The following is a 27,348-nucleotide window of genomic DNA, read 5'->3' on the forward strand; positions in this document are numbered from 1 at the left end:
GTAGAAGGTAACATCTGTATGTCTAAGACAGTGTCAGAGCCAATGTGCTGTCAATCACATTCCTTCTTTTATTAGTCTCAGATAGAAGATAAACAACAAGACTGACAGTTTTGTGTCCTTTGCCATTCTGTGTCATCATCACAGACCAGACAGTATTGTGTCATCTCTCAAGGCTGTCACATTTGCTATATGCACAGACACGGCTTAAAGTCACTTTCACTTTCCATCCCCATAAATGGATACAGAAACTACATATTGATTGCGTATTACTTGACCATGAAAATATGTTCTCATTCTATAATAATATTCACTTTAGATAAGGACTTTCTGATGCTCTCAAATCATACAGAATGTTGAGGATCTTTGTTTTGTAGAGGGGTTCTTTTAAAATGAACGGTAAATATTTTTCATGTTTTTTTTAAACACAAAAAGAATTTCTACATCTATGTAGCATATAAGTCAAGATGTACATTTAATTTTTAGTAACAGTATTTTTTATTTAAGTACTTGAAGTTTTTAGTGCTACGAAAAGAGATAACTTCTAAAAATTTAATTAGGCTTTCTTTATAGGTGATAATTCTCCAGTAATGTGGCATAATAGCTCTGATATCTGAGCTTAAAAGTGATAACAACGAGGTAGCAAGCATAAGAATACTTTAACATCAAGAATATCTTAATCAAAATTACTTACGTTTCTAACTATATTTCTTGTTATTTCATCTCTTTCCATACTGTCTACATTTCTGATCTTACAATGTCATTTGTGAGTAGTGATAGGTTTATTGATAAAATTCATCCTAAATAAGGGAATAGTTCTGTGTTCAACAAGCATACATCCAGTGTTGGTATCTGTATAAACTACCAACAGTATCATGTTTAGGCTTCATATTCTCAGGTTGTACACTTGAAAATTGAAATGATGTAATTTAATTCATAAGAATTAGAAAACTCAGAGAAGTTGAAAGACCCAGTGTAAAATTAATTCCCAAAACCACTGTATTGTTTGAATATCATTTTAAAGATCAGGCTACTGAATCCCTCATATTCCTCCGCTAATAGGTAGCACCATATCCTCTCAATGAGGCTTTTCCGTGAAGGCTTTGTATTGCGGAATGATTTATTTGCAGTATTTTTCCTTATAATTAGCAATATTACGATTATTATTTTGCCTGCAATTCTTGATAAAAATTGAAATGTCTTCTATTAGAATGAGGCAACTATGCCAATATTTTCTTGTAATTGACAGTGTAATTGTTTTTATTTTCCTCTTATTCTGCAGTATTTTTAAATGATTTTTCTCAAGACAGCTCCCCACCTCCCCGAGGCCTCTAATACCATATAATTTCTTTTTCTGGCAATATCATGATGAAAAAGAAATTGGTTGTTACTTTTTATCCCTTATTACCTTTCTTTTCCAAATCTGTTCCTAAAATTCTTTTTTGTTTTGGAGATTTAATAATGTTCTGAATGGAAATAGAGGTTAATTATAACAGTTAAAATTGTCCTACTAGTCTGCGTCCAATTGCCGTTATCATTGAACTATTTTTCTCAGTGGGTGTGTACTTTTCCTCTTCCTGGGTGTGTGATCATTTCTTTTTCTTGTTCCTATTGTCTTTCCTTCCTTTCTTACAGAGATTTCAAGCTGGTCACCTGTATCATTACTTTCATTTACAAATGTATTTTTGTGGCTGTGAACCATTTCAGTTTGGAGTTCAATTCTTCCTTTGTATCTTTAGTCTGTCGTCATATCATTTTTACTGTTTATCTTTTTATATTAGTGTTGTATTTTCTTTGGCTGCATGACATTAGTAAAAACTAAAGTTTATATCTTGTTGCAATGTACTGAATTGTAAACATTTTGAGATGTTTTTTTCAGTTCTTATAGCGTATCCTAGAATAATTTAGCATTATGTCCTGTTATTTTCAAAAATAATATACTAAAGGACCCACTTCGCTTTCTACTCAGTCCAATTTGTTAACACTAATGTCATCTCTAAACTCCAGAATTCTGAAGTAGTAGGGAATGGGCTGTTATTTTATTTATTTATTTATTTGTTTGTTTGTTTATTTATTGGCTTTTGTGGTCTGGTGGACTTTTGATATTGGGAATTTTATATCACCCACTACTTCCAGAATAGAAACTCTCTACCAGCCTTTAAAGCTCAGTATTGAAATGAATTATATAACCACCCTACTGGTCAGTTGGCATACTGTTGCAAGAAATCTCTGCTGAATTAAGATATGCAATGAGTTTTCTTTCTCTGTCTGTATTTCTCTCTCTCTCTCTCTCTCTCTCTCTCTCTCTCTCTCTCTCTCTCTTTGTATGTATTTTCTCTCTTGTTATATGTGTACTTTTATAAACATACATACACACACACACACACACACACACACACACACACACACACACACATATATATATATATATATATATATATATATATATATATATATATATCTCCGGTTCTATATATAAATTACCTCATTAGATGGGAAGACTATCTTTTCTATCCTTTTATCATGGAGTAGATGAATCTACCTTTCTTATCTGTGTTCTCTTTGCCAAATGACTGAATGATCTAACTGGTTTTAATATTATTTTATGTCTTGAATAGCTTGGAATGAGAAGAGAAAGGCTAAACATGAGAAATAAATGTAGCATATTTCTACCATGAAAATGGTGATCCCATTCCTAAACTGTTCATTAGAACTGATTAGTGTCTGAAATAGTCCCAGGGCTGCTATTCAGTAGCCTTTAGAAGCAAGGGTTTAGGAGGAGATAGGTAAGCCAAATTCCCTTATCCTTTCCTAGGTTAAAATCAAGGAGATTCATAAACATGCTAAATGTCCAGATTCTACCTCCTGTAATTATCAGTATATAAAAAGGAAACATTTCCCATAATCAGCAATAATACCAAATGTGCCCATTAATCTTATCTAGTTATATTATACAATGCAATAACATGTAAATGTTAAATTCCCATGCGACACTCATTTTAATAATGAGTCCCTCTACATCTTCAGCAGGATCTCAACTCTCCCAATATTTCTGGGTACTCAGAGTTCTGCATATTGGCATATTATTTTCAAATGTATTTCTGTTCTCACATCTGCCCAAGGTTTAGGTAAAAATACTGTACTTCATTGTACACCCCGTAAGGTGTCAGTATCAGATCCATGTCAGATGCCAGGTTACTGCCTTTGTACAGCCAACTTTCTTACTACAACATACACACTCTGGGGCTGACTGGATGATAGACTCCAGTTGCTTCCACAAACAGCTCCATCTCTCTCTCTGGCTGGTCATTTCCTCAGTAAGTATTTATGAGCTCATAAGGAAGCATGATCTTGCTTGTGTGCTTCTTAATTCATAGGGCAAGTTGTATCCTTATTCCTAGAGTAATAAACATTTAAATATTTGCTGCAGAAGTATTATGAGTATTAGTCATTATTAATTAATACCTAACTTGGACATCAATGTTTAAGGAGTTGTAGGTTGTATAGACAGCTTACCAGAATACCTATCTGTGCCCTGCTATGTAGTAGTCAGGAGACATTACAATGTTACCTAAATTGTATGTTGTTTAGAAACTTTATCTCTGGAAAATAAATAATGTTAGGATCTATAAGACAGTATATTGTAATGAATCTGCAGTCCCAGTAACTGAGTCAAGAGATTGAGGACACCTTGGTCAAAACAGGAAAATCAAAAAGAAAAGAAATCTACTGTCTCAAAAAGCTACTGTCAAAGTAAAAGTGTCTCAGACAGCAGCTAATTAATTTTTCATATAGTGGATAGCACATAGTTGCTGATCCAGTAAACAATAACATGTCATCCTCATCATCATTGTCCTTATTATGATGTAATTTCTTTATCTATGTGAGAGCTCATTAGTGAAATGACCTTTGATAAGGCATGTCTACTGTTCCTCCAATGAACGTGTGGTTGGTAGTACCTGGCTCTCTAAGAAGCTCTTGATTTGATTCCTGTAACTTGAGTTGAAGATTGTTTTATTCTTTGTATACTTAGGAAACTATAGAAAGCATTTGCTTGATGCTCCTAATCTGTGATAGAATACATAAAGAAATAATTGTCAAGGCATACCCTGTCTTACTGTTATCTGAATTGGAAGGGTATCTTACATTCTTCCCTTTCAAGAGGCCTTTATTATCTTAAGGAATACACACTCTTAAGGAAAGCTCTGTTAAGGGGGAGCTAGGATATCTTCCACAGTGTAGGATAGATATCTGTAAGGCTGCCAATATAACCAATGGCAAGTCAAGCTCAAAGCCCACAAGCCCAGTCTCAAAGCATCAAGGGAAAGCTATGGGGTCAGTGAGTACAAGAGCCTTTGAAGTAGTCCACACACCGCAGTATGGATTTCTCTCTTGAGAATTAGTAAGCGAAGTGTGAGTTCAGTGCTTCCCTCTGGCTTTCAGAAGTACTCCTTTCACTTCAGTCTGGCCACAAAGTAGAAAGCCAGGGTAACTGCTGAGTTGTTATACTTCGTGCAATAAAACGAAGTGTGCCCTGTATTTTACATTCTGTGTCATATATTTAACTAGATGTGAAATTCTCACTTTTAATTTATTTTTTTTTACATTGAAAATAGATTCCTCTCTTATACATACATCCCGACTACAGTTTACCCTCTTTCTCCTCCTCCCACACTGCCCCCCAGATCTACACCCTCCCCATTTCCTCTTCAGAAAAAAAGCAGGCTTCCAAACAACAGCAGCCAAACAGGACAGAACAAGTTACAATAGGACAAGGGGAGAGCCCTCTTATCTAGACTGGAGAAGACAACCCAATAGAAGGAAAAGAGTCAGAGATATACCCTCTCGTACTGTAGGAGTTCCACAAAAACACCATTCTAAGAACCATAATATATATTTAGAAGACATGGTACTTAGCCAAGTGAACGCCATGCTTGACTCTCTTGTCTCTGTGAGCCCATATGGTCCCTGCTTAGATGGTTCAGTGGACCATGTTTTCCTGGTGTCCCCCATCCCTTCTGATTCCTATAATCTTTTTTGTCACCTCTTCAGTGGGATACCTGAGCTTCCAAGGGAGTGACTGGTAGAAACCTCCAATTTACATTGTCTCTATATATAATGTCTGGCTTTGGGTCTCTGATCTGCTGATGTCTGCTTCTTGAGGAATACAACACCTGGGCAAAGCACTGATCTATGAAGTTTTGTGTGAACTTCTAAAAATAATGGAAAGTAGAACATAAATTCATCAACTCTGCATCTTAAACAAAAAATCATAATAGTAAATCCATACTATACTGACACTCAAAAGACTTTTATAAAATTATATTCCAACAGTGTTCCTGGCTCAAATCAAGCCAATGCAACCTGGGTTTTGTCCTCTTTTATATGTTCCATTACATTTGTTATTGATATAAATTATTGTTTGTAATCTCATACAATACTTAAATGAAATAGATTGTGAAGGTGGTTAATAATTAAAATAATAATAACATTGAAAAACTATGTAAGATAATAATGTTTAGATCATCATAAAGTTAATGGTAGGAATACTTGAAGAATTCCTCCTCTTCTATTTATTCACTAAATATATTTTCATTTTGCTTAAATATTATAATTAAAATTTGAATGCTACAGACCTTTTATCTACTAAATTTAAAAAATAGTATAGATTTTAGTACATTAGAATTTTTCAAAAACAATTAAGTTTACAACCAAAGTAAACATTTTATTATTTAATATTTAAAATATTCAGACTGTTTAGGAAATGTTTCAAATGACTTATAAAAAGTAGCCTATCAGCTTTAAAGTTCTATTTTGAAATGGGTGAATTTTAAAGTTTTCATCCTGACATTCATCACTTTCTCTGTGAATTTAAGTGTTTCTTTTAGAATCAGTATTCATAATTTTTTCTTTTTTTAAAAAAGTGTGTGTGTGTGTGTGTGTGTGTGTATGTGTGTGTATGTGTGTGATGTTAGTCTTTTTCTCATGATAGAAAAAAATCAAGTAACAATGAGACTATGGCCTCATAGAATTTTGAAAAAATGAAAGCAAATACAATAATTTTTTGAACATTTAGTGGCAAAATCATGAAGGAAATGAAAACTATTATATGCATTAAATAGAAATAGAAAATAGAAATATATTTTCTCCAATTAGATCCATGGGGAAACAACTGCTTCTTCGCAATATTCTTGAATTTAGAACGGGTAAAAAATTAGAAAAAAAAAACCACTTTCTTAACTCTAAAACATGTACCTAAGTTACCAACTTCCACATAAATATGTCTGAACTGTAAAGTTTTATTCAACTCAAAATTATACTTCTCCCCTAATGAGCACAGAACTGAAATATTTAATACACAATTGAAATTCTAGGATGTCAAAGTCTGGGTTTCATGCAATGATACAGGACATGAATCTAAAGTAAGCCTTCCTTCTAGTGTTGCAAACACAGGTGAAGACTTTCACAGAATGGGGCTGCCACAGAGTTTCCAGATAAGAAACTCTACTAGTTGATTTTCATCCTCATTGAAAGTAGATGGATTTCTTCTCTAAGCACCGTTTTATATGCATTTCTACTTTAGCATGGGATATAATCTTCTTGTCCCTTTGATATAAATGCTCTATGAAAGTTATACTTTATGGTTGCTTATGGTAGTTATATAAGCAGATATACTATATCAATTTCTTATGTTTACAAGAAGACCACTATATTGTATGGTATTAGAAAAAATAAGCATTTACAAACTGTTCTCTACAAATATCAGATCTTTTTTGTTCTATGATTTTAGGCCAATAGAGACTTACACCAAATTCAAAGTGTACAAATGCAGAAAAGTGCTTTCTCAAGGAAAATAAGAATAAGCCAAATACCTAGGATATATCACACAAAATATGTATGATCAGTTGTGAAGAATAGAAGAAAATTTCATCTTTGTATACAGCCTGAAAAATGTATAAAATTTTGTACTTAACTTTGGTGATTTCTCTATCACCAATATTTCCTAATAAAATACTCATTTTTAGTATATAACAGACATACAATTGTAGGCCATCCATCTGAAGAGAAAGCCGCAGGTAAACATGATCTTTATTCAGCACATGTGACTGTTGTTGCACATATTGTAGCATTTTGGTATTTGGCATATATAATAAATCATAATTGACATTTCATGCTTATGAGTGATTTAACCTTCAAGGCCTAAGGAATATTTTGAAGTCTAAGGATGCCAAAATTGTAGTTCCCTCTGTTATCTGCGGCAAGTAATTTTTATTGATATTTAACACTCTTAGTGTAGACTTCTCCCTTTTTATTTCAAATGCACAGTGTTTGAAATAAGAAGATCATTGAATGTGTCTCATTTTAGATCAGACTTTTGTAAAATTGCCTACTGTATTTTGTTTGTTTGTTTTTAATTTTTTAATTTTATTTTATTAATTTATTCTTATTACATCTCACTGGTTATCCCATCCCTTGTATCCTCCCATTCTTCCCTCCCTCCCATTTTCCCCTTACTCCTCTCCCCTATGACTGTGACTGAGGGGGACTTCATCCCCCTGTATATGCTCATAGGGTATCAAGTCTCTTCTTGGTAGCCTGATATCCTGCCTACTGTATTTTATGTCATCTGTCAAACAACATATTTTTTTCTTTTTGACACAAAGACTTTATATGAACAACTACACAATTAAAAGAAATGAAGTTTATTTTATCTTCACTAAGAGAAGATAATATTGAAGAAAGATATCATCTGGCATACAAATATTGGTATTTTGAAGCTAATGTTTATATACCCATGTCTCTATTACTATGCCTGGTAAGCCTAAGTATTAAGAAATGTACGTCCATATTTTCAACTTGTTCAAAATTGATTTTGTCATCCAACATTCTGCCTCATTCTTAATCTCACAAAATTAATTTGAAATTGAAAATGCAATGAAGCAGGTGTTTCTGGCTATTTCACTGGCTGAATTGCATGAATTCACCACCTCCTTGCTTTGAATCCACATGCAGTCTTTGAAGTGCTCATGTTCAGACTATGCAAGGCTACTGGATTCTCTCTGAAACAACTGAGACATCATTATGAATTTTTTGCTTTACCATACTTGCAAGGCTTTGTGCTCATATGGAGATAGGATGGTTTTGTTATGGAAATAAAACATTTCCAGTATTGTCTTATTTTTTTTCCTCCTTTATTAATTTATTCTTGTTACATCTCAATGCTTATCCCATCCCTTGTATCCTCCCATTCTTCCCTCCCTCCCAATTTCCCCTTATTCCCCTCCCCTATGACTGTTCCTGAGGGGGATTACTTCCCCCTCTATATGATCATAGGGTATCAAATTTGTGGATAAATGGATTGAGCTAGAAATGATCATAATCAGTATTGTCTTATGATCAGTCATTGGAATCTAAGTATGAAGTTAGTGTGCCTTTGGATTGTGTTATTCAAATGTTTGAATTCTTAAAAATTAGTGTTTGAGTTGCTGACATGAGTTTCATTTAAAAAATATAAGGTGAATTTTTAATTAGAATGAGAATAGAGTTTTTTAATTCATAGAACAGCCTTAAGCATATGTTTTCTATGTTATATTATGTATTCATGCAGAGCAACAGTCTCTTCACTGACAAATATAAACACAAACTATAAATCATATTTGACAAATTTTGAAGATTCTCTAAGTCTTGCCATATGTAATATTCTAAAACTCTTTAATTCTTTGTGTAAAATTTAGCAATATATCCATCGCATCCTAAATATTGAAATTATATGTAAAACATTGCTTTTAAAAATGTTTTTATGAGTTATTATCAGTAAATATTTTAATTGTACCTTTATTATATGGTCCCATCTACTTAGAGTCACATCAAACTGTCTTGAACAAAAAGAATCATAACTTCTCTGACTCTTAGAGGCATTTCTAACCCTCTTCCATGGGGATCCCCTATCTCTGAGGGGAGAGACACTATGGAGGTTCTAATTTAGACGCATAACGTTTGGCTGCGGGCCTCTGCACCAGCTCCCATCTGCTGCAGGAGGAAAGTTCGCTGATAAAGACTGAACATAGGACCAATCTCCAATCTATGAGCGTATCAAAATAGCATAAGAGTTTGGTTTTTTTGTTTTGTTTTTTGATTTTGTTAATTTTGCCAGTCATGTTTGGTTCTACACTAGGACTTGATGTCTTGGTCCTATCCAGTCTCTGCTTCCAGTCATTGTAGGACTTGGGCTCCCTCTTGGGCCTTTGGCCATGAGTTAAACCAAACATTGGTTTGCAACCATTACCCCAGCACCATCCTGCAGGCAGGACAGACTGTAGGTGGAGGGATTTGTGGTTGAGTTGGTATCCAGGCTTCCTTTTACATAGCCTGATTCTCATTCAGTATGAGAACATGGCCCACTGAATCAACTAAGCATGGCTCATGTGAGCTCACAGAAGCGATAAGCATGGGCCCTACATGGCTCTGCGGCAGGTGTTCTGTAATTATGTTATGTGTGTTAGCTTGGTATCTTTGTGAGACTCCTAACAGTGGGTGTTGGTGTATCTCTGAGTCCTTTTCCTCCTTTTGGGATTCATTTCATCCTATTGTGTTTCTTTGCCCACCCTTGATATGAAGGCCTTTGCCTTGTTGTACTGTAACCTTTCTTTCTCTGTTTTCTGTGGTCTCTTAGAGGCCTGCTCTTTTCTGAGGAAAAGCTGGAAAGGGTGTGGCCTTAGAGGAGAGGCCTGCTGGTGGGTGGCTAGGAGAATTGGAGGGATGGGATGAGAGAATAATCTATTTTTAATGAAAATAAATGGAATCATGACTATGATACCTTTAAGTAACTCTGATCTAGACAGTTAAGTCAAGAGACAACAAAGATAAAAATTTGTTTTTGCAAAGTTGTTTTCCCATATTATGTCATGAAAGAGGTTCTAAAACAATATTTCTTTTGGAAGAGTATATTTATAATGTCTGAATCCATGTGTTTGAATATTTCTAAACATAGGTTAGAATAATAGGATGTTTAATGTTCTCTTCTATTTTTTAGTGAGATGGAATTCAGGTTATCCATTTAGAGACATTTAAATATAGTCTAATAAAATTCGGTTATAAGATGATACAATCTTGTGGTTTATTTTATTTCTTCTGATTATATTTGCTATTATGTAAGTAAAAATAGTTAAAGATTTAAAAACCTAAAATTCAATATCATCAAACCTCTTTTAAATCTGAAATCATAAAAATAAAAACATAACTAGGATATATTACAAATGAAGTTTCCAGGTCAATGTCACTGACAAATATGCCATTTATTCTTGAGGATGTTTTTGTTGCTATTTTACAGAATGAGATGATTTCTTATATGACACTGCTATCTTATTTACTCATTAGTACTGTCACTTATGTATACAGCCACTTATTAAATAGAGAGAATGGGAATTACATTTAGCGAACTGTGTTAATTGCTCTGGGCAGTCATATGTTTCTCCTACACAGCTAAGATGCTCAAAGTTTATCATTCCATAAAGCTCTAAGAGATGCATGCTCTCATGCAAATAATGGACCACAGAAGGCTGACTTTGCCTCTCACTGCCATGATAACTCCAGAAGCCTAACAGAAGTCCCAAGTATGCTTTGAAGTAGACAGAAAAGATGGATTCATAATAAAAGGACAATATGAATTAAGTTGAAAGATATGCATGGACTGGGGACATCAAAAAGATAATATGGATCTTTTCTTTTTTTTTTTCTTTTTTTTTTCCCCCTGGGCTCTTTTCTCCTGCCCTTTTCTTTTCTTTTCTTTTCTTTTCTCCTTTATTAATTTATTCTTGTTACATCTCAATGGTTATCCCATCCCTTGTATCCTCCCATTCTTCCCTCCCTCCCATTTTCCCCTTATTCCCCTCCCTTATGACTGTTCCTGAGGGGGATTACCTCCCCCTGTATATGTTCATAGGGTATCAAGTCTCTTCTTGGTAACCTGCTGTCCTTCCTCTGAGTGCCACCAGGTCTCCCCCTGCAGGGGACATGGTCAAAGGTGAGGCACCAGAGTATGTGAGAAAGTAATATCCCACTCTCCACTCTACTCTGGAGAGTGTTCTGTCCATTGTCTAGATCTGGGTAGGGGTTTAAGGTTTACCGCCTGTATTGTCCTTGGCTGGTGCCTTAGTTTGAGCGGGACCCCTGGGCCCAAATCTGCCTATCATAATGTTCTACTTGTAGGCTTCTAGGACCCTCTGGATCCTTCTACTTTGCCATTCTCCCATGCTTCTCTCCTCTAGAGTCCCAATAGAATGTCCTCCCCTCTGTCTCAGTTTCCTGGTAAGTGAAGGCTTTCGTGGGACATGCCCCTTGGGCTAGTATGCAGATATAAGTGAGTATATACCATTTGAGTCTTTATGCTTCTGGGTTAACTCACTCATTATGATCATTTCTAGCTCCATCCATTTATCCACAATTTTCGGTAATTCCTTGTTATTAATAAAGAAGCACTTTACCCATGGATTTCATTAAGTTACTTTAAACAAGTCTGGGAAAGCAGAGATGGAAAGTGGACATTGCTCAGATCTAGGGCTGCGTGCTACATGAGAGACAGCTTAAAGAGGATCTTGCAGAGAAAGATTACTGCAAGGATATGGGTGTGCTATAGTAACTGTGTTGACAATGTTATAAATTTGAGTGTGAGAGTAGAGGGGTTTCCTTAGTTACTAGTCATGAAGGCAGGGGCAAAGGAGCAGGCTTTTAGCAAAGGCATGAAGGCTGAACAGTAGAAAGTAGCATGGAGTTTATAGTCATTCTTCAATCACACTACCTTGTTCAACATGGGTTTATATCTGTCTAGCACATTTTGTGTTTGTTAGCATTTATTTTTGTCAAATGTTTCATAATAAGAGATTATAAATAGTGGAGTGTGTACTGCCTGTGATTTCATACCCCTGCAATGACAAAGGCTAATGTTTAAAATCTCGGATAGCACTGCTGATAACCTGCCTTTGAGTACTACACACTTCCCAGATTTACTGTTAAGGCTTTGTTCACACTCTACTCAAAACTTCATTCACTATGGTTTCAGTAACGGTGCAGCACGGCCTAAAATGTCATATACCAAATAGTAGTTCTGAGGTAATGGTTGTTTTTTTTTTTTTTTACCAATTTTCCAGAAGATTGATTTGGATTGTTTTATGTTCTCTGGCTGCAAGAGAACAAAACAGGAAAGGATTCACCAGCTTGGTCTTTCATCTGTGTGCTTTACACGAAACGCCATTGTTCTACTGCAAAGGACAGAAACATTGCAATGTATCAAACAACATTGTTGGTCTGTAAACAAATAAAAACACCAATAAGACTGTCAGTGAGTTGATTTTCTTCCTTCTATAACATTATTTTTACTTCATTTATTTTGAATACACAATATTTTTACATCATTCCTCCTTCCCTTTCATCTCTCAAAATTCTTTCATATGACCATCTTTAAATTATAACATGACCAATAATCTGACCCTTCCTTTTTCTGCCTTCAATCTTCCCATATACCCCTTCTTGCTCTCTTTCAAATGCATAGCATCTTTTTTTCTCTATAATTGCCATTACATGCATATATGTATATACATATATAGTCCTAAATGAAACTTCTCAGGCTATATAATGTTACTCATATGTATGTTTTAAGGACAGATCATCTGGTATTAGATAATCAGTTGTTGTACCCTTCCATAGAAAGACTATTTCTCCCGCTCTCAGCATTTCTTAATTTATAGTTGTTCTTATTATAGTAGAAAGGCTTCTTAACCACAACCCCCAGCAATCCCCTAAATTCCTCCTCCCCCATAGTTCCAGCTCCACTTTAGCATGTCTATCACTGGTGTTCTTGTTCAGCTCATATTTAGACAGCTGTGACCGTGTGAGGTTTCTTATATTACTAGGAGACAAAAACTCATAGCGAACCCCTTGGCTTCTGGCTTTTACAATCTTTCCTCCCTCCCTCCCTCACATCCACAGTAACCTCTGAACCCTAGATGCAAGAGCTGATTTTGTATCTAGTTGGAATGGGCTGCAATCCTCTGCATTTTGTCCATGACAAAAAAAAAAAAAGTAGACAAGCTGAAGTGGATAGGGCAAAAAGTCACGGGGCCTCAATTCTATGCAAAGAATTACGTGCAACAAAGGAACGCCGAGTGCGAAAAATAGCCTCATCCGGGGAAGAACACACCATTTGGTTATCAAAACCAATTGGCCAGTACTAAAATATGGTACTATCCAATGTGTGTGAGCAGACTATATATAAAACAACTAATGAGAAGAAGACACCATGATGCTAAAAAACATTAAAGAAGGGTATATGGAAAGACTTAATATATAAATTTCTAAATATGCAAATAACTTTCTTCCCAATTGGTGGAGGTCTAAAATTCTCCATTTCGAAATACCATAAGAACTTTATTTTACCAAGCATGAAACCTAAACATGCATTTGTATAATTGATGAACCATTTAGACTAATGGTATATTGGGGAAATAATTTTGTCCAAAGTCAAGTACTATATAATAGATTCTTACTCATTGGTCAGTGCTTATTTGCAGCTAAGATTAACTTCTCCAGAACTTGAAGCTCAGAACCATTTAATCACATTTCTAGTGGGTTGTAGGCACCTAAAGGTTAATGAGGCATGACCTGAGAATGCCTTACTTAACCTATTAGCTCATTTTTTAATCTCTCTGAAGTTATTTTTGTTCCTTTATTACAATGTTCATTTCTCCTTCTCATGTAATTGTTTTATGGGAACATTTTAAATATTTTAACCAAATATTTGAGTTATTAAAACAAAACTAAAAAAACTTAGATTGTATTTTTAAAGGAATTTTTTAATACTTAATCCACTTCAACCAATAGTATCACAATTCTTTTATCACTTTATATTTCAACCTTACTATCCACAAAGGCTAAGCAATTATTATGATATCTGATTAGTTACCACAGTTTGTATTCACTTGGAAACAGTGCTTGAAATGGCAATATTTTAAAAATCACGTATTTCACATTATTAGCACATTTCAGCACACTGCAACCTTGTTAAAAAGTTACTTAGCATGATGCTTCTAGCTCTTCATGTTCATCAGTGTCTAAAGGAAAAATGGAAATTTTATTTTAGCTTTGGCCCCATGGGGATCCTGTGGAGAGATACTGAAGAGGCCTTCATAGTTCAGTTCTTTTTCACTCTGTTCTTATCATACGTAGGCAGAGTTTAGTTCTCTGTGTCAATTCAATAGCCACTCACTGAATGCCTACTGCGCAGATAGCTCTGACTCGGGGTGCAGAGATAGTGAGACAAGCTTCCTGCTCACAGGGAAGCCACCCCAGTGCAGCGCATCTCTTTTTGGACTACTGTGGGCCATTTCTTTATTCTTGCACACTTGAAATGCTGTGTGAAAGTAAGCTGTAGGTGACATTATAGAATTTATGGACTTGAAAAAAATAACAGTGCAGAATGAGGGTTTGCTTAAAACAGGTATTATAATGAAGATCCCATTAGTCAGATTTATTGCTAATCAAATACACTCACAGTGAAATTTACATTATAAATTTAGACAGGGGTTGGTGGTGAATCAACATTCCCAGCCAAAAAGCCTAGGGGATTGTAACATGTGATCTAAAGAGTGAGACCCTGTAAGAGAGGTGCCATGGTGGTGCAGATAGTAACAGCATCTTAGTTTTGAGTATTTGTACACTTATCAGGGGATACGTATTCATGCATGTCAGTTCTGAAGTGGTAAACCAGACTTATTTTTTCTCTTCTGTCTCATAGTGTCGTTATTAGTTTTAGTTAATACAAAACAGAAACACAGACATCATTGTCAAGAACTAGTTGTATAAGTTCATTAAGAAGGAACAAAACTTACATTAAATTTCTGCTGCCTTTTGTCAAAGATGGGAAAATGTTATATAGCAAATGTAATCAAAGCATTGAAATGCTAAGCACATTTGCTAAATGAACTGACTAAACCATTGTATAAGTTAAAATATTCAGTTTGTCACCAAATTCCAAACTCAAAATATTTTCAAACTGTCACTGCAAATGTATTTTCAAGCAATTTAAAAACTGCCTGATACAATTGATTCCACATAAAGATGCAAGACAAGAAGGAAGCAGCTATCATCCTTTGGATGTCTGTGCCCATGCAGGTTCAGCCAGCTGTTTCCCAATACCTCAGGGCTTAACCCAAGCACACAGTTTAAGTATGCAGATTTATACTTGTACCACATTCCTCCAAATATTTTTTAATTTTAGAAGTTTAATTTTAATGTGTATTGAGTTGGGTAGTAGATTTTTCCTATTTCAGATTCTTCAGCATTTTGATTCTGTACTTTTCTGCTTTTTGCCCATTTGGGAAAGGCTTGTGTTATCTTTTTCACTAGTTTGGCCACCTCATTTTCTTTCTTCTCTCCAGAAAACACTGTGGCAACGATGTTGGATATACCCCACGGGGTCACTGGGACTATGCTGGTTTCTTCTTTAGCTTCCTATGTTCTGTTTGTTGTGCTGATTCAGCAAATTATGATTCTTTAATTGTAAACCTACTTTCTTTTAAAAGTATTTTATACTAAGCATGTCTTTTAATCTGTGTTGTTTAAACTTTCTATGGTTTTGCTTTGGTTTATTTCAAATTCTGTTTAATTTGTGTGTGTGTGTGTGTGTGTGTGTGTGTGTGTGTGTGTGTGTGTGTGTACGTTAGCATAAAAAAGCAAAGAGGTTCATTATTTCATTGATGATGACAATAACAAAAATCAGCTCTTACCTCAAAGTCTATATTAAATTTATACATTTTTAAGGCTTCACAGATATGGGTAGTAATATGAATAGCAAGGGGCTCAAGGCAGCCAAATATTATTTGCCTCTAGCCCTGTGACATACCATCTATAACCATCAAGATCTAAATATCAATCAGGTTTGTGGCATGTTCTACGCTGCTGTGACAATCTTTGGGTGGAAACTGTGGTTTACATCATCTTTGTATACATGTCACTATGGTTTGTTCACCTTTAGTACCCCGATGGGCTGTCCTTTATTCAGTCACTACTTTGTGATGGTTCTGTGTGTTCCTTTCTAGTCAGGTCTCCATTTTGCTTACCTATTTTCATGCATTTCACTAACCTCCCTGTTTTCTTCTTTCTTAAATGGCTCTTCCTCTCCTTTTTCCGTCTCCTGATTTTCTTTTAAGTTTTGAGCATACAAACACTCGTGTAAATGCACTCACACATAAATTTATACTTTTATATTTATATTGTCTCTTTGAAAGAAAACATAAACATTGTTTATCTTAATGTGGCTTATTCGAGAGTATAATGATTTGCAATTGTGCCCATTTTCCTGCAAATGTTATAATTTCATTTTTTTGTTGTTGCTACATCGATTTAGATTATATACATGTAATGTACATATATATATGTATATGTATATATATGTATATATATATACATAGTATATATATGTATATATATATATACATAGTATATATATGTATATATATACTATGTGATTTTTTTTTTGCAAGAATTCACCTGTTGCTGGACATATAGAATGGTTTCATTTTCTGGCTATTGTGAATTTTTAATAACTTCGTTTTCTAATTCATGTTTCTATTTTCTTAGTTGTTTGGTGATAATTAGTAACTATTTGTTAACATGTGTTTGGAATCATGATGGCTGCTTCAACATCTTTGTCAGAAAACCCACGTACCTGATTCTTCTCAGTGTTCACTCCTTGGTTACTCTTTTCACCAAAATTATGATTTTTCTAGTGTTTGTTATGGCCAGTGTCTTATTCTTTAGATCATAATGGAAATACTTGACAAAAACAACTTGAGGAAAAAAGAATTTGATTTAAAACTCTAGGGAGCATTGTACATCACAGCAGGTAAACAATGACAGTAGAAACAAAAGCAGCTGGCACACTGGATCTCAGTGAGAGTTCAGAGAAGTGGTCAGCTGGAGCCTCCTTTTCATTCAGTACAGGCCATCAGCCCAGGGGATGGTACCACCCACACTCCATGCGGTTCTTCCTGTCTCAACTAGGGTAATCTAACCCCTCATGGTCATGTGCTGAGATTTGTCTCCTACATGATTCTAAAGCCTGTCAACAGTATAAATCAGTAACCATAGCAATAAGTGACAACTTAATGAACTTCAGCCTGCAATCATTGTACACTACATCAAAGCTTGGTGTCTTTAAACGATCACTTCTAGGTAGATTCAGCATGTCTTAGGGGTAACAGGCAGGTGCTGTTTTGCATTTATATATTTTGTACACTTCTCAGTAGAGTCCACTTTGTTGTACTATCTGGTCCAATTGACATTTTTTTGTAACTCATGAGTTGGCAGTAATTTCTACCTTACACTTGTCACTTTAGAGAGCAGATATACCCAGTCTGCCTGGCGATGGTGATTCGAGGGATTCCAGTTTTTACTGATGTTGTTCCTTTGTCTCTAGTGGGAATAAGTAAAAGGCACAGCAGAGATTTAGATGCTTTCTGGGGCTGGTTGTCAGTGAGAAAACTCTTAGGTACTTCTTGCTTGAATATAGATTTTTATGGCTGTTCTTAATGAAATACATAGTAAACTTTCACTTTCCTCCCCAGTTGAGTGAGAAGGTGCAAAATTCTGTAATATTCTTGCTGATGCTCTAAAAATAGCTCCAGTGGAAAAGTTATTTTAACCTCAGAGTATATTATCACAATACAATACCCAATTAGTGCAAATGTTAGCAATAGATAAGCACAGATATTTTTTTTTAGCTAAATGCCAGCTCTGGTTTAAATAATATTCCATAAGTGTCTCTATGAGAGGGTCTTCTTTTTTAATACACAGAAATTATTTGTTGGTGTCTTGGAAGAGTGCTATCAATCTCTGTTCTCCACATGTTTCTGTCTACCATTCTCATAATATTTTTGTAACTAGCAGTCATGTCAATGAACACCGTTTTCATCACCACCAACCCTGTCCTCCCTCAAAGTATTATACTAGAATTGACCACATAATTAAATAGCTTTTCCTTCATTGATTAAGGACCTCTCCTAATTGGTTATTTGTATGTATATACAATTTGAAATATATATATATATATTTGAAATATGAAGTATATATATATTAATGTATCTTAGGAGTCAAAAACTCAATGAATGATTAAAATATTGAGTGTACTGTGCCCAAAATCTGTCATTTAAATACACTTACTGTGTGTTATATTATTCACATTTTCAATGTTTTCTTTTTCCAGCTTTAAGGGACAATAGGATCGAGCTGGTTCGCGCTTCTTGGCATGAGTTAAGCATCAGCGTCAGTGATGTGTCTCTCTCTGATGAAGGACAGTACACTTGCTCCTTATTTACAATGCCTGTCAAAACTTCCAAGGCCTATCTCACCGTTCTGGGTAAGTGCTAGAGACTAACACTGTGTAATCACCCTTCCAGAAAGATGGGCATGCCTACAGCATGGTTCAATCAAAAAATATTTATTGAATGTCAAATCAATAGACATAATTTAATTTATTGCTACCTTACAGAAAAAGACATTTAAGAATCACTTAGTTGCTTTAATTTTAGAAATAGACAAAGGGAAATAGATACAAATGTTAAAGGGAATGCCAGCAAGCATGGTGCTGTTTTGTGTCTTAGGTAGTTAATTTTTTTTCCTTCCAATAAATTTCATACCAAAATCATGCATATGCAGTATTGTATGGAGCCATTAAAAATGTGATACAATACTGAGTACAAAGACTAACTTCTGTACAAAGTATGGTTTTTTTTATCTTATTATCTAAGTCACCTGATGAAGGCCTCCCCTAATAACCCCTGGCTTTCAAAAATGACCTCTTTTTGTACTCTAAATGCATCCAAATGGCCTTGACATTTCCATGTGTCTCTATTTAAAAAGAGAAAAATGTGTATTTTCTAGATTCGTAAATGAAGTACGTAATGTCACTTGTGCATGCAGCTTGTAGCTTCCTTGTGCTTTTATTCTCTAAGTATCAGGCCATTTTTCCAAAGGTTAAAGTGACATGAAAAAGCAATGCATTCATAGAGATTCGGAGGAAATAAAGGTGCAGCTCAGAGCTCATCGACTCCACAGTGCCCTAGTCAGCTGAAATTGCTGCAGTTCATTGAAACGCACCTGTGTACTGAACAAGTTTGAGAAATTTAAAGATTGATTTTTTTTTCCTTTTTGCCCCTAGCTTGCCTTCCTTTTTAGATAGATAAAGGCACAGCGTTGCATTTAAAACAGCCAATGCATAACATCGTTTTGGGTAGAAATATTAAAGTTAATCCAGCTAGCGAATTGGTTCTGTGCTTGGGATGTGAAATACGTTTCATTGCAGGTCCCAATGGAACTATTTCATAAAAATCTTCACAAGTTTGCCGTTAAGGACAAGATACATCCACTAAAGTGGAATGTTCCAAGATAACAAGTGCCTAAGGTTAATACATTGTTCTGTAGAGCCAACTCAAGACGCAAAAAATAAATGAGTGCCGAGTGCAGTTTATTAAACAGCAATATGACATTGATTTCTCTAAAAGGGGATAGAAGTGAGCACACACAGACCAACTGGCTAGTTTAGAGAAGTAAGTTCATCTCTCCTTCATCCTTTTTGCCATTTTCTTTGTATGTCTCATAGCAGAGCTTTCTAATCTTACTTTTTAATATTCTCAGAAATTAAGTTAAGGTAGTGCATAAAGGACAGCTCCACGGCACATTGGTTATGGAACAATGCTGTGTGATATTTTAACAAACATTCAAGAAAATCATTGAATGACATAGCAAAGAAAGCATGAGGTATTCAGGCTGTGGAGTGGGAGCAGCCTGGAAAAGTACATCTTGCAGCAGCTCTATGACCAGAATTCAGACATTTGGGAGTTCAGACACTTCAGACACATAAAAGCCTGGCGAGGTAACAGGGGTGTGTATCCACACCTGCGTTCCGGCAGCTAAATAGGAGGGAGTGATGGAGAATTCTTTGGAAGCATGTGGACCAGCGTTCCTGGAGTAGCCATCACAGTGGTTACCAACAGGAATGAGTCTGTCTCAAAGAAGGCAGAGGGCGAGGACCAGAACATGAGTTTTCCTGTGACTCCCACATACCGCCTATGACATTTGTTCAGCCTCCCACATGAACATGTACACACACACATACACACACACACAGACACATACACTATCCAAACAAACAATAAAATCTAGTTTTTCTTTTTCTTTCTTTCTTTCTTTTTTTTCCCCCCCTTGGAGGAGAGATTAGGGGATTTGAGACAACTACGTAGCCCTGGCTATTCTGAACTCACTTTGTAGTCCAGGCTGGCTTCAAACCCACAGAGATCCATTTGCCTCTGCCTTCCAGAGTATTGGGATTACAAGCATGTGCCACCATACCCAGCTAATAAAATCTATTTTAAATACATGATATCTGTTTTTGAATCACTCATAGATGATTTTAGGATTTAACTATTTGCCTAAGATAATTTGAAATAGAAAATTATAGTAGTGATTAAAATAATAGTTAGATAGCATGATTCTCCAAACACAATTGAATTGCTGGTGAAAAATATTGAAATGAATACTCTATTTTAATTGAAAAAAATCAAAAGTCATTATGGATGTAAGTGTATATGAATCTCTTATTCAAAAACCAATGTTCCTGAATAAGTTACAGGGCATCTAATGATATCTCTTGAAGTTTAAGAATTATAAAATCAAGAATGAAAGGACCCAGTGTAGTTAAATCATAATGCTGACAAAACAGACAAATGTTTTATGAATATTTTTCCCAGTACAGTCTATTTTCTTAGACTGCCACACTGTTACTTGAATGACTCTATTTTAAAGCTTGAAAAGACTATTTTTACAGATGAAATTTCACATTTTTTATGTAAAAACTACTTTAAAGTGTATATACTTTAATATTCATTCTGGATGCTGTGTATACCTATTTAGCACATCAGAAAATGTTTATTTTATCATACAGACGTTTAGGTTATCCCTGGAGATTGACACTCACTTACCTTATTTGATTCAATTTCAGGTGTTCCAGAGAAGCCCCAGATTAGTGGATTTTCATCACCAGTCATGGAGGGAGACCTGATGCAGCTGACTTGTAAGACTTCTGGCAGTAAACCTGCAGCTGATATAAGATGGTTCAAAAATGACAAGGAGATTAAAGGTAAAGCTCCAGGAAAGTCCCCATGTCAACACAAATATACGAAAACTAGAATGTTGTATAAAAACAGAGAGTTTGGCTTCCTATTACAAATCAATTTAATGAGGTTTACCAATTTCTTGTTACATAACTTCACCAAGCGAACCAACTTCATCCTGATGGAGCAGCAAGGTGGCTCCGTGGAGGTGCTAGGCTTGACAGCACACATTCACTAGTAAAAACAACAGGACACCAGTTTGTGGCAATTATTCAAACAATTTGCCTGTGATATGGTAATAGTACAATTCCTGGCATAATCACCTGTAAGAAGTGCTATGCCAACCAATCTAATTACTTTTACATTAAGTTCTTACTTTGTATCCTATTATGTAAATCTTAGGAGTGAGAACACAATCCCAGCATGAGGGTTTGCTGATTATACCAAGACGGTAATCTATAAAATTATTGTCATCTTTTTTACCTTACATTCTCACATATACTCTCCTAATAGTACCTTATCAATAATTTTAACCTTAATCATCAGCTTTGCCTAACTACTAAATACATTTTATTCACTATTCTCTAAGAGAAATGTCAGACCAAAGACTGAAATGGGATACTTTTTCTAAAGTAAACACTCAAATTGCTATGTACCCTGAATCCTGCATTTCAGCAGGCTTAAGAGCACACACTCTAATACTGACTCTAGGATACATTTGGTAGATTTTCCTGGACCTAGTCAGACCTTTCCTAAGCTAAATTCTCATTTTCCTTCCCCCGTTGTCTGACTCTGACAAGCATTTGTTCCAGTCACTTTTATGTTACGCATTTCTAGTGGAAAGCCCTCTACTGAAGGATATGTATAAAATTCCTTCTGCAGCTTACAACGATATTCTATGATGCAAATTCTTAACCTTCACAATAGTCTTTTTCTGTGAAAGACTTGGTTTAGAATTGAAAGCATTCCTTAAATTCGTCAATTGCTTTTAGAACATTTTAAAGCAGCTTTATTTATATTTGTGTTAATGTGTGTATCCATTTCTATATGCTTGTGTGTGTGTGTGTGTGTGTGTGTGTGTGTGTGTGTGTGTGTGTGTGACTGTGTCACATATTAGGATGCCTAAGGAGACCAGAAAGGGATGTTAGAGTTTTAGATAGGTGTGGCTCCCTACTTTGTATAATTGGAATCGAAGCTCAGCCTTCTGAAAGAGGAGAAAGTGCTCTTAAAAGCTGAGCCATCCCCCCAGCCTAGAGAACTGTTTTATAACTGGGATTCCTTCTCTAACTCTGACACAGTGAACTGGATCTGTGAAGGCAAGTTCTTAGTATTTTCCTGATGTTTCCAGAGCTATTCTGTCCTGTCTCCCCAGGGTAGTTAAAGAGGTAACACATTAGAGTGTTAATGTTGATTGACTGTAGTTAATATTGTACCCTTATCAAAAACCCAGTAAGACACTACTCTTTATGCAATAGAATAGTTTTAAACAATTCTTGCTACTCCTTTGAATAACAAACAAAACTAATGCTATGTGATAGTAGATGGTACTGTTATGGTCATCTTTAAAAATGTGAAACGTTTGATTGTGTAAAACACTGGATTTTAATGACAGCTGTCACAGAACAAACTCTGTGACAAAAACATGCAGAATCAGCATATGGATTGTAGTCTGTATCCTGAAGTCAGGACTCCTCCCCCCCCCCCTTTTTTTTTTTTTGATGTTCTCCAATGCAATGAGAGTTTATAGAACTGCTTTGGCCCTCACACGTTAATTCATTTATATATCATTGTTTGTTTATAACTCTTCCACACGTGGAGGTAGTTTGTCTTCTCAAGCAGATGCTGAGCTTCCTGAGTGGGGTAAACTTCACTTTGATAGGCGTGCATGTAAATAAGATACGTGCAGTAGTGTGCACGGAGTGAACATTCACTTCCCTTGCTGGCCTCTGAATTTGCTAAGCGCTACTTTACAGAACAGTTATTTTAGCCAACACTACACACTGTGAGGAGTGCTCCATCATTATCTTGCACTACCTTGTCTTTCCAGAGATAAAAGAAATATACAGCTTGCATTGGCAGAATTTGCCACAGTATTACTTGCACCTTTGAACACACATAAGCTTTAGTGTAACACAGAAAGGAAAGTGAGGTTACTAGAATCCAATGTAGTTCAGTAAGAGTTTTCTACCATGCCTCAGCTTCCTGGTGTATCAGGTCATGTGTTAGAAGTGGCACATAATGGAGTCAAGCCCCTTGACCTGATGGTGTTCAAGGTGACATGGTTATTAAAATAATTATTGTTAGACTACTTTCTATGAAGAGGAATGTGTGCTAAAATAAATATGTTTCTCCAGGATTATCTGTCATGTGGATGTTGTTTTTTGGTAAATTTTTTCTAGAAAGTATTACTTGATGACATTTATATGCAGAGGACTGCAGTCATAGAACAGCATAGTATCGATGATCTGTACAGAATCCTTCATTTTTTGAGATTTTTGTCTTCTTATCTACTAAACTAGTATGATATTGTGTCCCTGATACTGCTGCAAGTAACATACATGGCTGAATGTATAGAAACTGCTGCCAGGTACAACAAAATTACAAAGCTCATTTTATATATTTATCGCTTTATTATTATTTTTGTATTTGACAACTAATGGTTGTTGAGGTGCATGAATCTCTAAATTAACATTATACATAAAACAGAAAAGACAGTGGTCCATTAATACATTCACAAATAAGAGATGATGGTATAAACATGGGGTCTCACAGGCACAATATAGAAGTAAGCTACAGTGTTTGTGAGAAGGGAGCAGAGTCATGCAATGTGGAAAAGCTGAACCCCTCACATGTTCATTCATAAACCAGCATTTAGCATGATATATATTTGAATAAATAGGTCTTAACCCAAAACCATCACTTGGGTTAAGGCTAGAAGAAATTGCAGAAAAGGGATTTTATTTAGCTGTGTATTTATGGCAAGTGGTTCAAATAATGGTGAAATTTTACATATGATATGGTAAGGAGAGGCATGCAAGGGCCTAGTGTGGAAAACACTTTTTTTTTTCAGATTAATGAGTGAAGAATGTATTGTTCAAGCAATACTGTATTGTTTGAGCCATGTTTTTATAAAAGCATTCAAGGATACACTGAAAGCATCATAATTCTGGGTTCCCTGGCCCACCATGTATTGACTCAGACATCCTTTTGGTGCCTCTGGACGCTGCTACATCCAAACCACAGGTGTTTCACTGCAGCCTTTAATCATCTGGGAAGTCAGGAAGTCTGAGGCTCTGCCATTTACTGTGAAAAGGGACGTTCATTGCCTTCCTAAATCATTCAGCTCCCTGAGAGCTGGCAGCTGCATTAAAGTTTTCATTCTATTTATATGCATGGTAATTTGCAGTTTGAGCATTTCTTATTACCAAATCTTGAGATTTTCCTTTCTGGATAACTAGCTTTTACTTTAACGTATTAAGCAAATTTTGTGAAAACCCTCAAGGACCCAGCATCCTTATGTAACCCCCTCTCCTTAAGTGTAGGAGGAAATCCTGAATATGAGGTGAGGCGCCTGCTTGATTCTTTTACCTTATATGGTAAAGAGGAGTCTTGCGTACATAGCCGTAGATACATTTTGCACAACCTAAAGGGAAATTGTCAAAAGTGGATCTGACATGAGAAGTTAAGGTCTTTAACAGAAATAGAGTTGGGAAGATCTTCTCCTGTATGTCTTGAAGAAAATCAAAAGCTGTTTAAATAGTTTGTAGAAGCCATGTGCCAGAGAACTGTTAGTAAATACCAGGACCATAGAGAGATCCCTTCAGCAGTAAGAGAACTGAAACCCTAGAATCAGGAAAAAAAAAAATGAACTGCTAACCACCAGTCAATCTGAAGAGGCCTGCAAGGTTTACATGGGGACTTTAATCATCAGTGAAGACCACGATTAGTAATGGAAAAACCAGACTGAGCTTCGTAACCCACAAGTTTTCACTCACTGAGTTTGTGTTAATTTATTGCCCTGTGGTAGAGGAAACAGATCTACAGAGAAATGAGTTTGCCTTTTCACTCATCTGCTAGACAGTGTGTTCTGAGATTTAAAACTGGAATTTGGGGTTTGGAGCGGGAATGTGACTGCTAAAAGAGTTGGATATATTTTAGGTATGAACTAACAATGCCTTAACGTGATCAAGGGAATGACTTTTCACAGCAATAGTTTCAAAAGACAAGACACTTTCCAAAGGACCTTAAACAGAGGAAAACTGACTATCAAAGGTTATAAACTCGGGTTCTTGAACCTTTTGGACAAAAGCCATTTGCCCCTATAATAAATACAGAATTTGAAAGTAGTTTTGTGATTCGTATTGTATTTACTTAAGATCCGAGATGGAATTAATTGAACTGCCTTCCCATCAAAACTCAGCTTTGTAGCATGTTCTTGAACTTTGGCAGGATCTAAATGCATTCCTTTTAGTACAAGTGTCACTGCATGCCTTTCAGATGCTCACCCAAGGAGTTTTTTAAAGCTGCCTTCTCTGGTAAAACATGCAAATCTAAGACATTGTTGCAGCCAAGTTTTAAATTGGCTAAATACATTCTAATTTTACTTTATATTTCTTTGCATATGACTCATCACTGGTTGGAAAAGTAACAGTGGACATGTTAATGTTTGGTTCTGTAAAGGTGTCTACTAGACCATATAGATTAACATAAACCCATACTATAGTTTGTTTTTTAATTCCCCAGCATTACTTGCCTCAGCACAGATATACTAAACCAAACTCTTGCTATTTTTCAAGTATCACTGTTTTTTTTCTTTATGATTTTAATATACATTTACTAAATCCACAGGCTTGGACTAAATAATAACAGTATCTTAACAGGTGTTTAAAAAAGTGAAGGTCGTGTCCCTAGATCCCTCAGTTTAGAAGGTGTCCCTGCTCTTCTCTAACCTTTTAAATCTGCTTTTAAAGAGCTATTATCTAAAATTAAATCAAAGTGCACTTCAGTATTTTAATGTATCTAAGAACTATGCTTTAACCTACATCTTAGCAATATTCTTTGGTCATATAATTACTTTCCTTTTCTCTCTCTTTCTTTATATTTTAATCAAACTTATACACAGGAACAACTTTGAGACGTGATGGATTATGCATTCATATTCACATTGATTTCACAAACTAGTTTTCATATAATAAGTCATTTAAGATCAGTTACCTAAAAATCTTAATTTGAATAAAATATTAAGTTGTGTGCCAGGAATTGTGATTTTTAGAGAAAAGAAAGAAAATAATTTCTTTTATCACTTGCTGTTAGTATATAATGACTAAATAATTATCATTTCAACTCCCAGATTAAAACATAGTTGGTTAATTTTATGTTGTTTGACCTGAATATATTCACAGTTTTTAAGAAGATACTCAGCTATTTTCAAAAATGATTGTCCTAATTTCTAAAGTCCAAATTTTTTCTTTTATTCCTGAGTTACCCTTTGGAGGTTGTCAGAACATTTGCATAATCTTAGACAATAAAATTTTTCACATAAATTATATAACTTAAGTTGGGGTTTTATTTCAATGCTGAAGTAGTCGGGCATATTTCAGTGACTTTGTTCTTTGGTCACCTGTGTTGCTAGAGTCTTAGTTTCCACTGGTTCACTCTCTCTTAGTGATGCATGTTCTTCCTCCTTCGACTGCGTCATCTTTTGTTGTTCACTTTTTTTTACTGTATTCCATATGTCATTAGTTTTACCTTTCTTTACTAATCAGCATTATAAACACTCTTCTACTAACCATTTAAAATGTATTTTATTATTTAGGAAAAGTATCTTGAACATTCTTCTGGAAATTCACTTAGAAGATGTCTCTCACTGGGTCCTTTCAATTTTCCTAGTTTGGTCAGATAAACTAGGAAATAGAACCTAGTTTTCTAGGTTTTATTTATTTTTTCTCATTTCTAGTATAAAATATTGCTGAGCACCCAGTACTCCCATGTGAGTTTTGCCTTCCGTTTGGTGGCACAGATGCCTAGCATCCCATTTCAAAGCCCCATGCAATATTCCTCTCATCTTTCCCATGGCCTTTGCCCCAGGCTCAATTTATTCTTCAGATACAATGATGAACACCTACTCTATTTTTAGCAGGACGTCTTAGAGGTATGTGTTATTCTCTGCACAGAATCCTTTCTTTGATCT

At 35.4% G+C, this 27,348-nt stretch overlaps 1 protein-coding gene across 4 annotated transcripts in view; it reads left to right on the forward strand.

Annotated features, from left to right (window-relative positions):
* The window catches only part of CADM2 (cell adhesion molecule 2), a 918,732-nt gene that overhangs the window by 762,096 nt on the left and 129,288 nt on the right, over positions 1-27,348 (forward strand). For all 4 annotated transcript variants that reach the window (XM_084801707.1, XM_084801709.1, XM_084801708.1 and 1 more), the window contains 2 exons: positions 18,254-18,406; positions 21,047-21,184. In XM_084801707.1, coding sequence (XP_084657833.1) covers positions 18,254-18,406; positions 21,047-21,184 — 291 coding nt within the window. The remainder of the gene's footprint in view (positions 1-18,253; positions 18,407-21,046; positions 21,185-27,348) is intronic.

The sequence above is a fragment of the Acomys minous genome, assembly GCF_964271855.1.
Source record: "Acomys minous genome assembly, chromosome: 11".
Lineage (NCBI taxonomy): Eukaryota > Metazoa > Chordata > Mammalia > Rodentia > Muridae > Acomys > Acomys minous.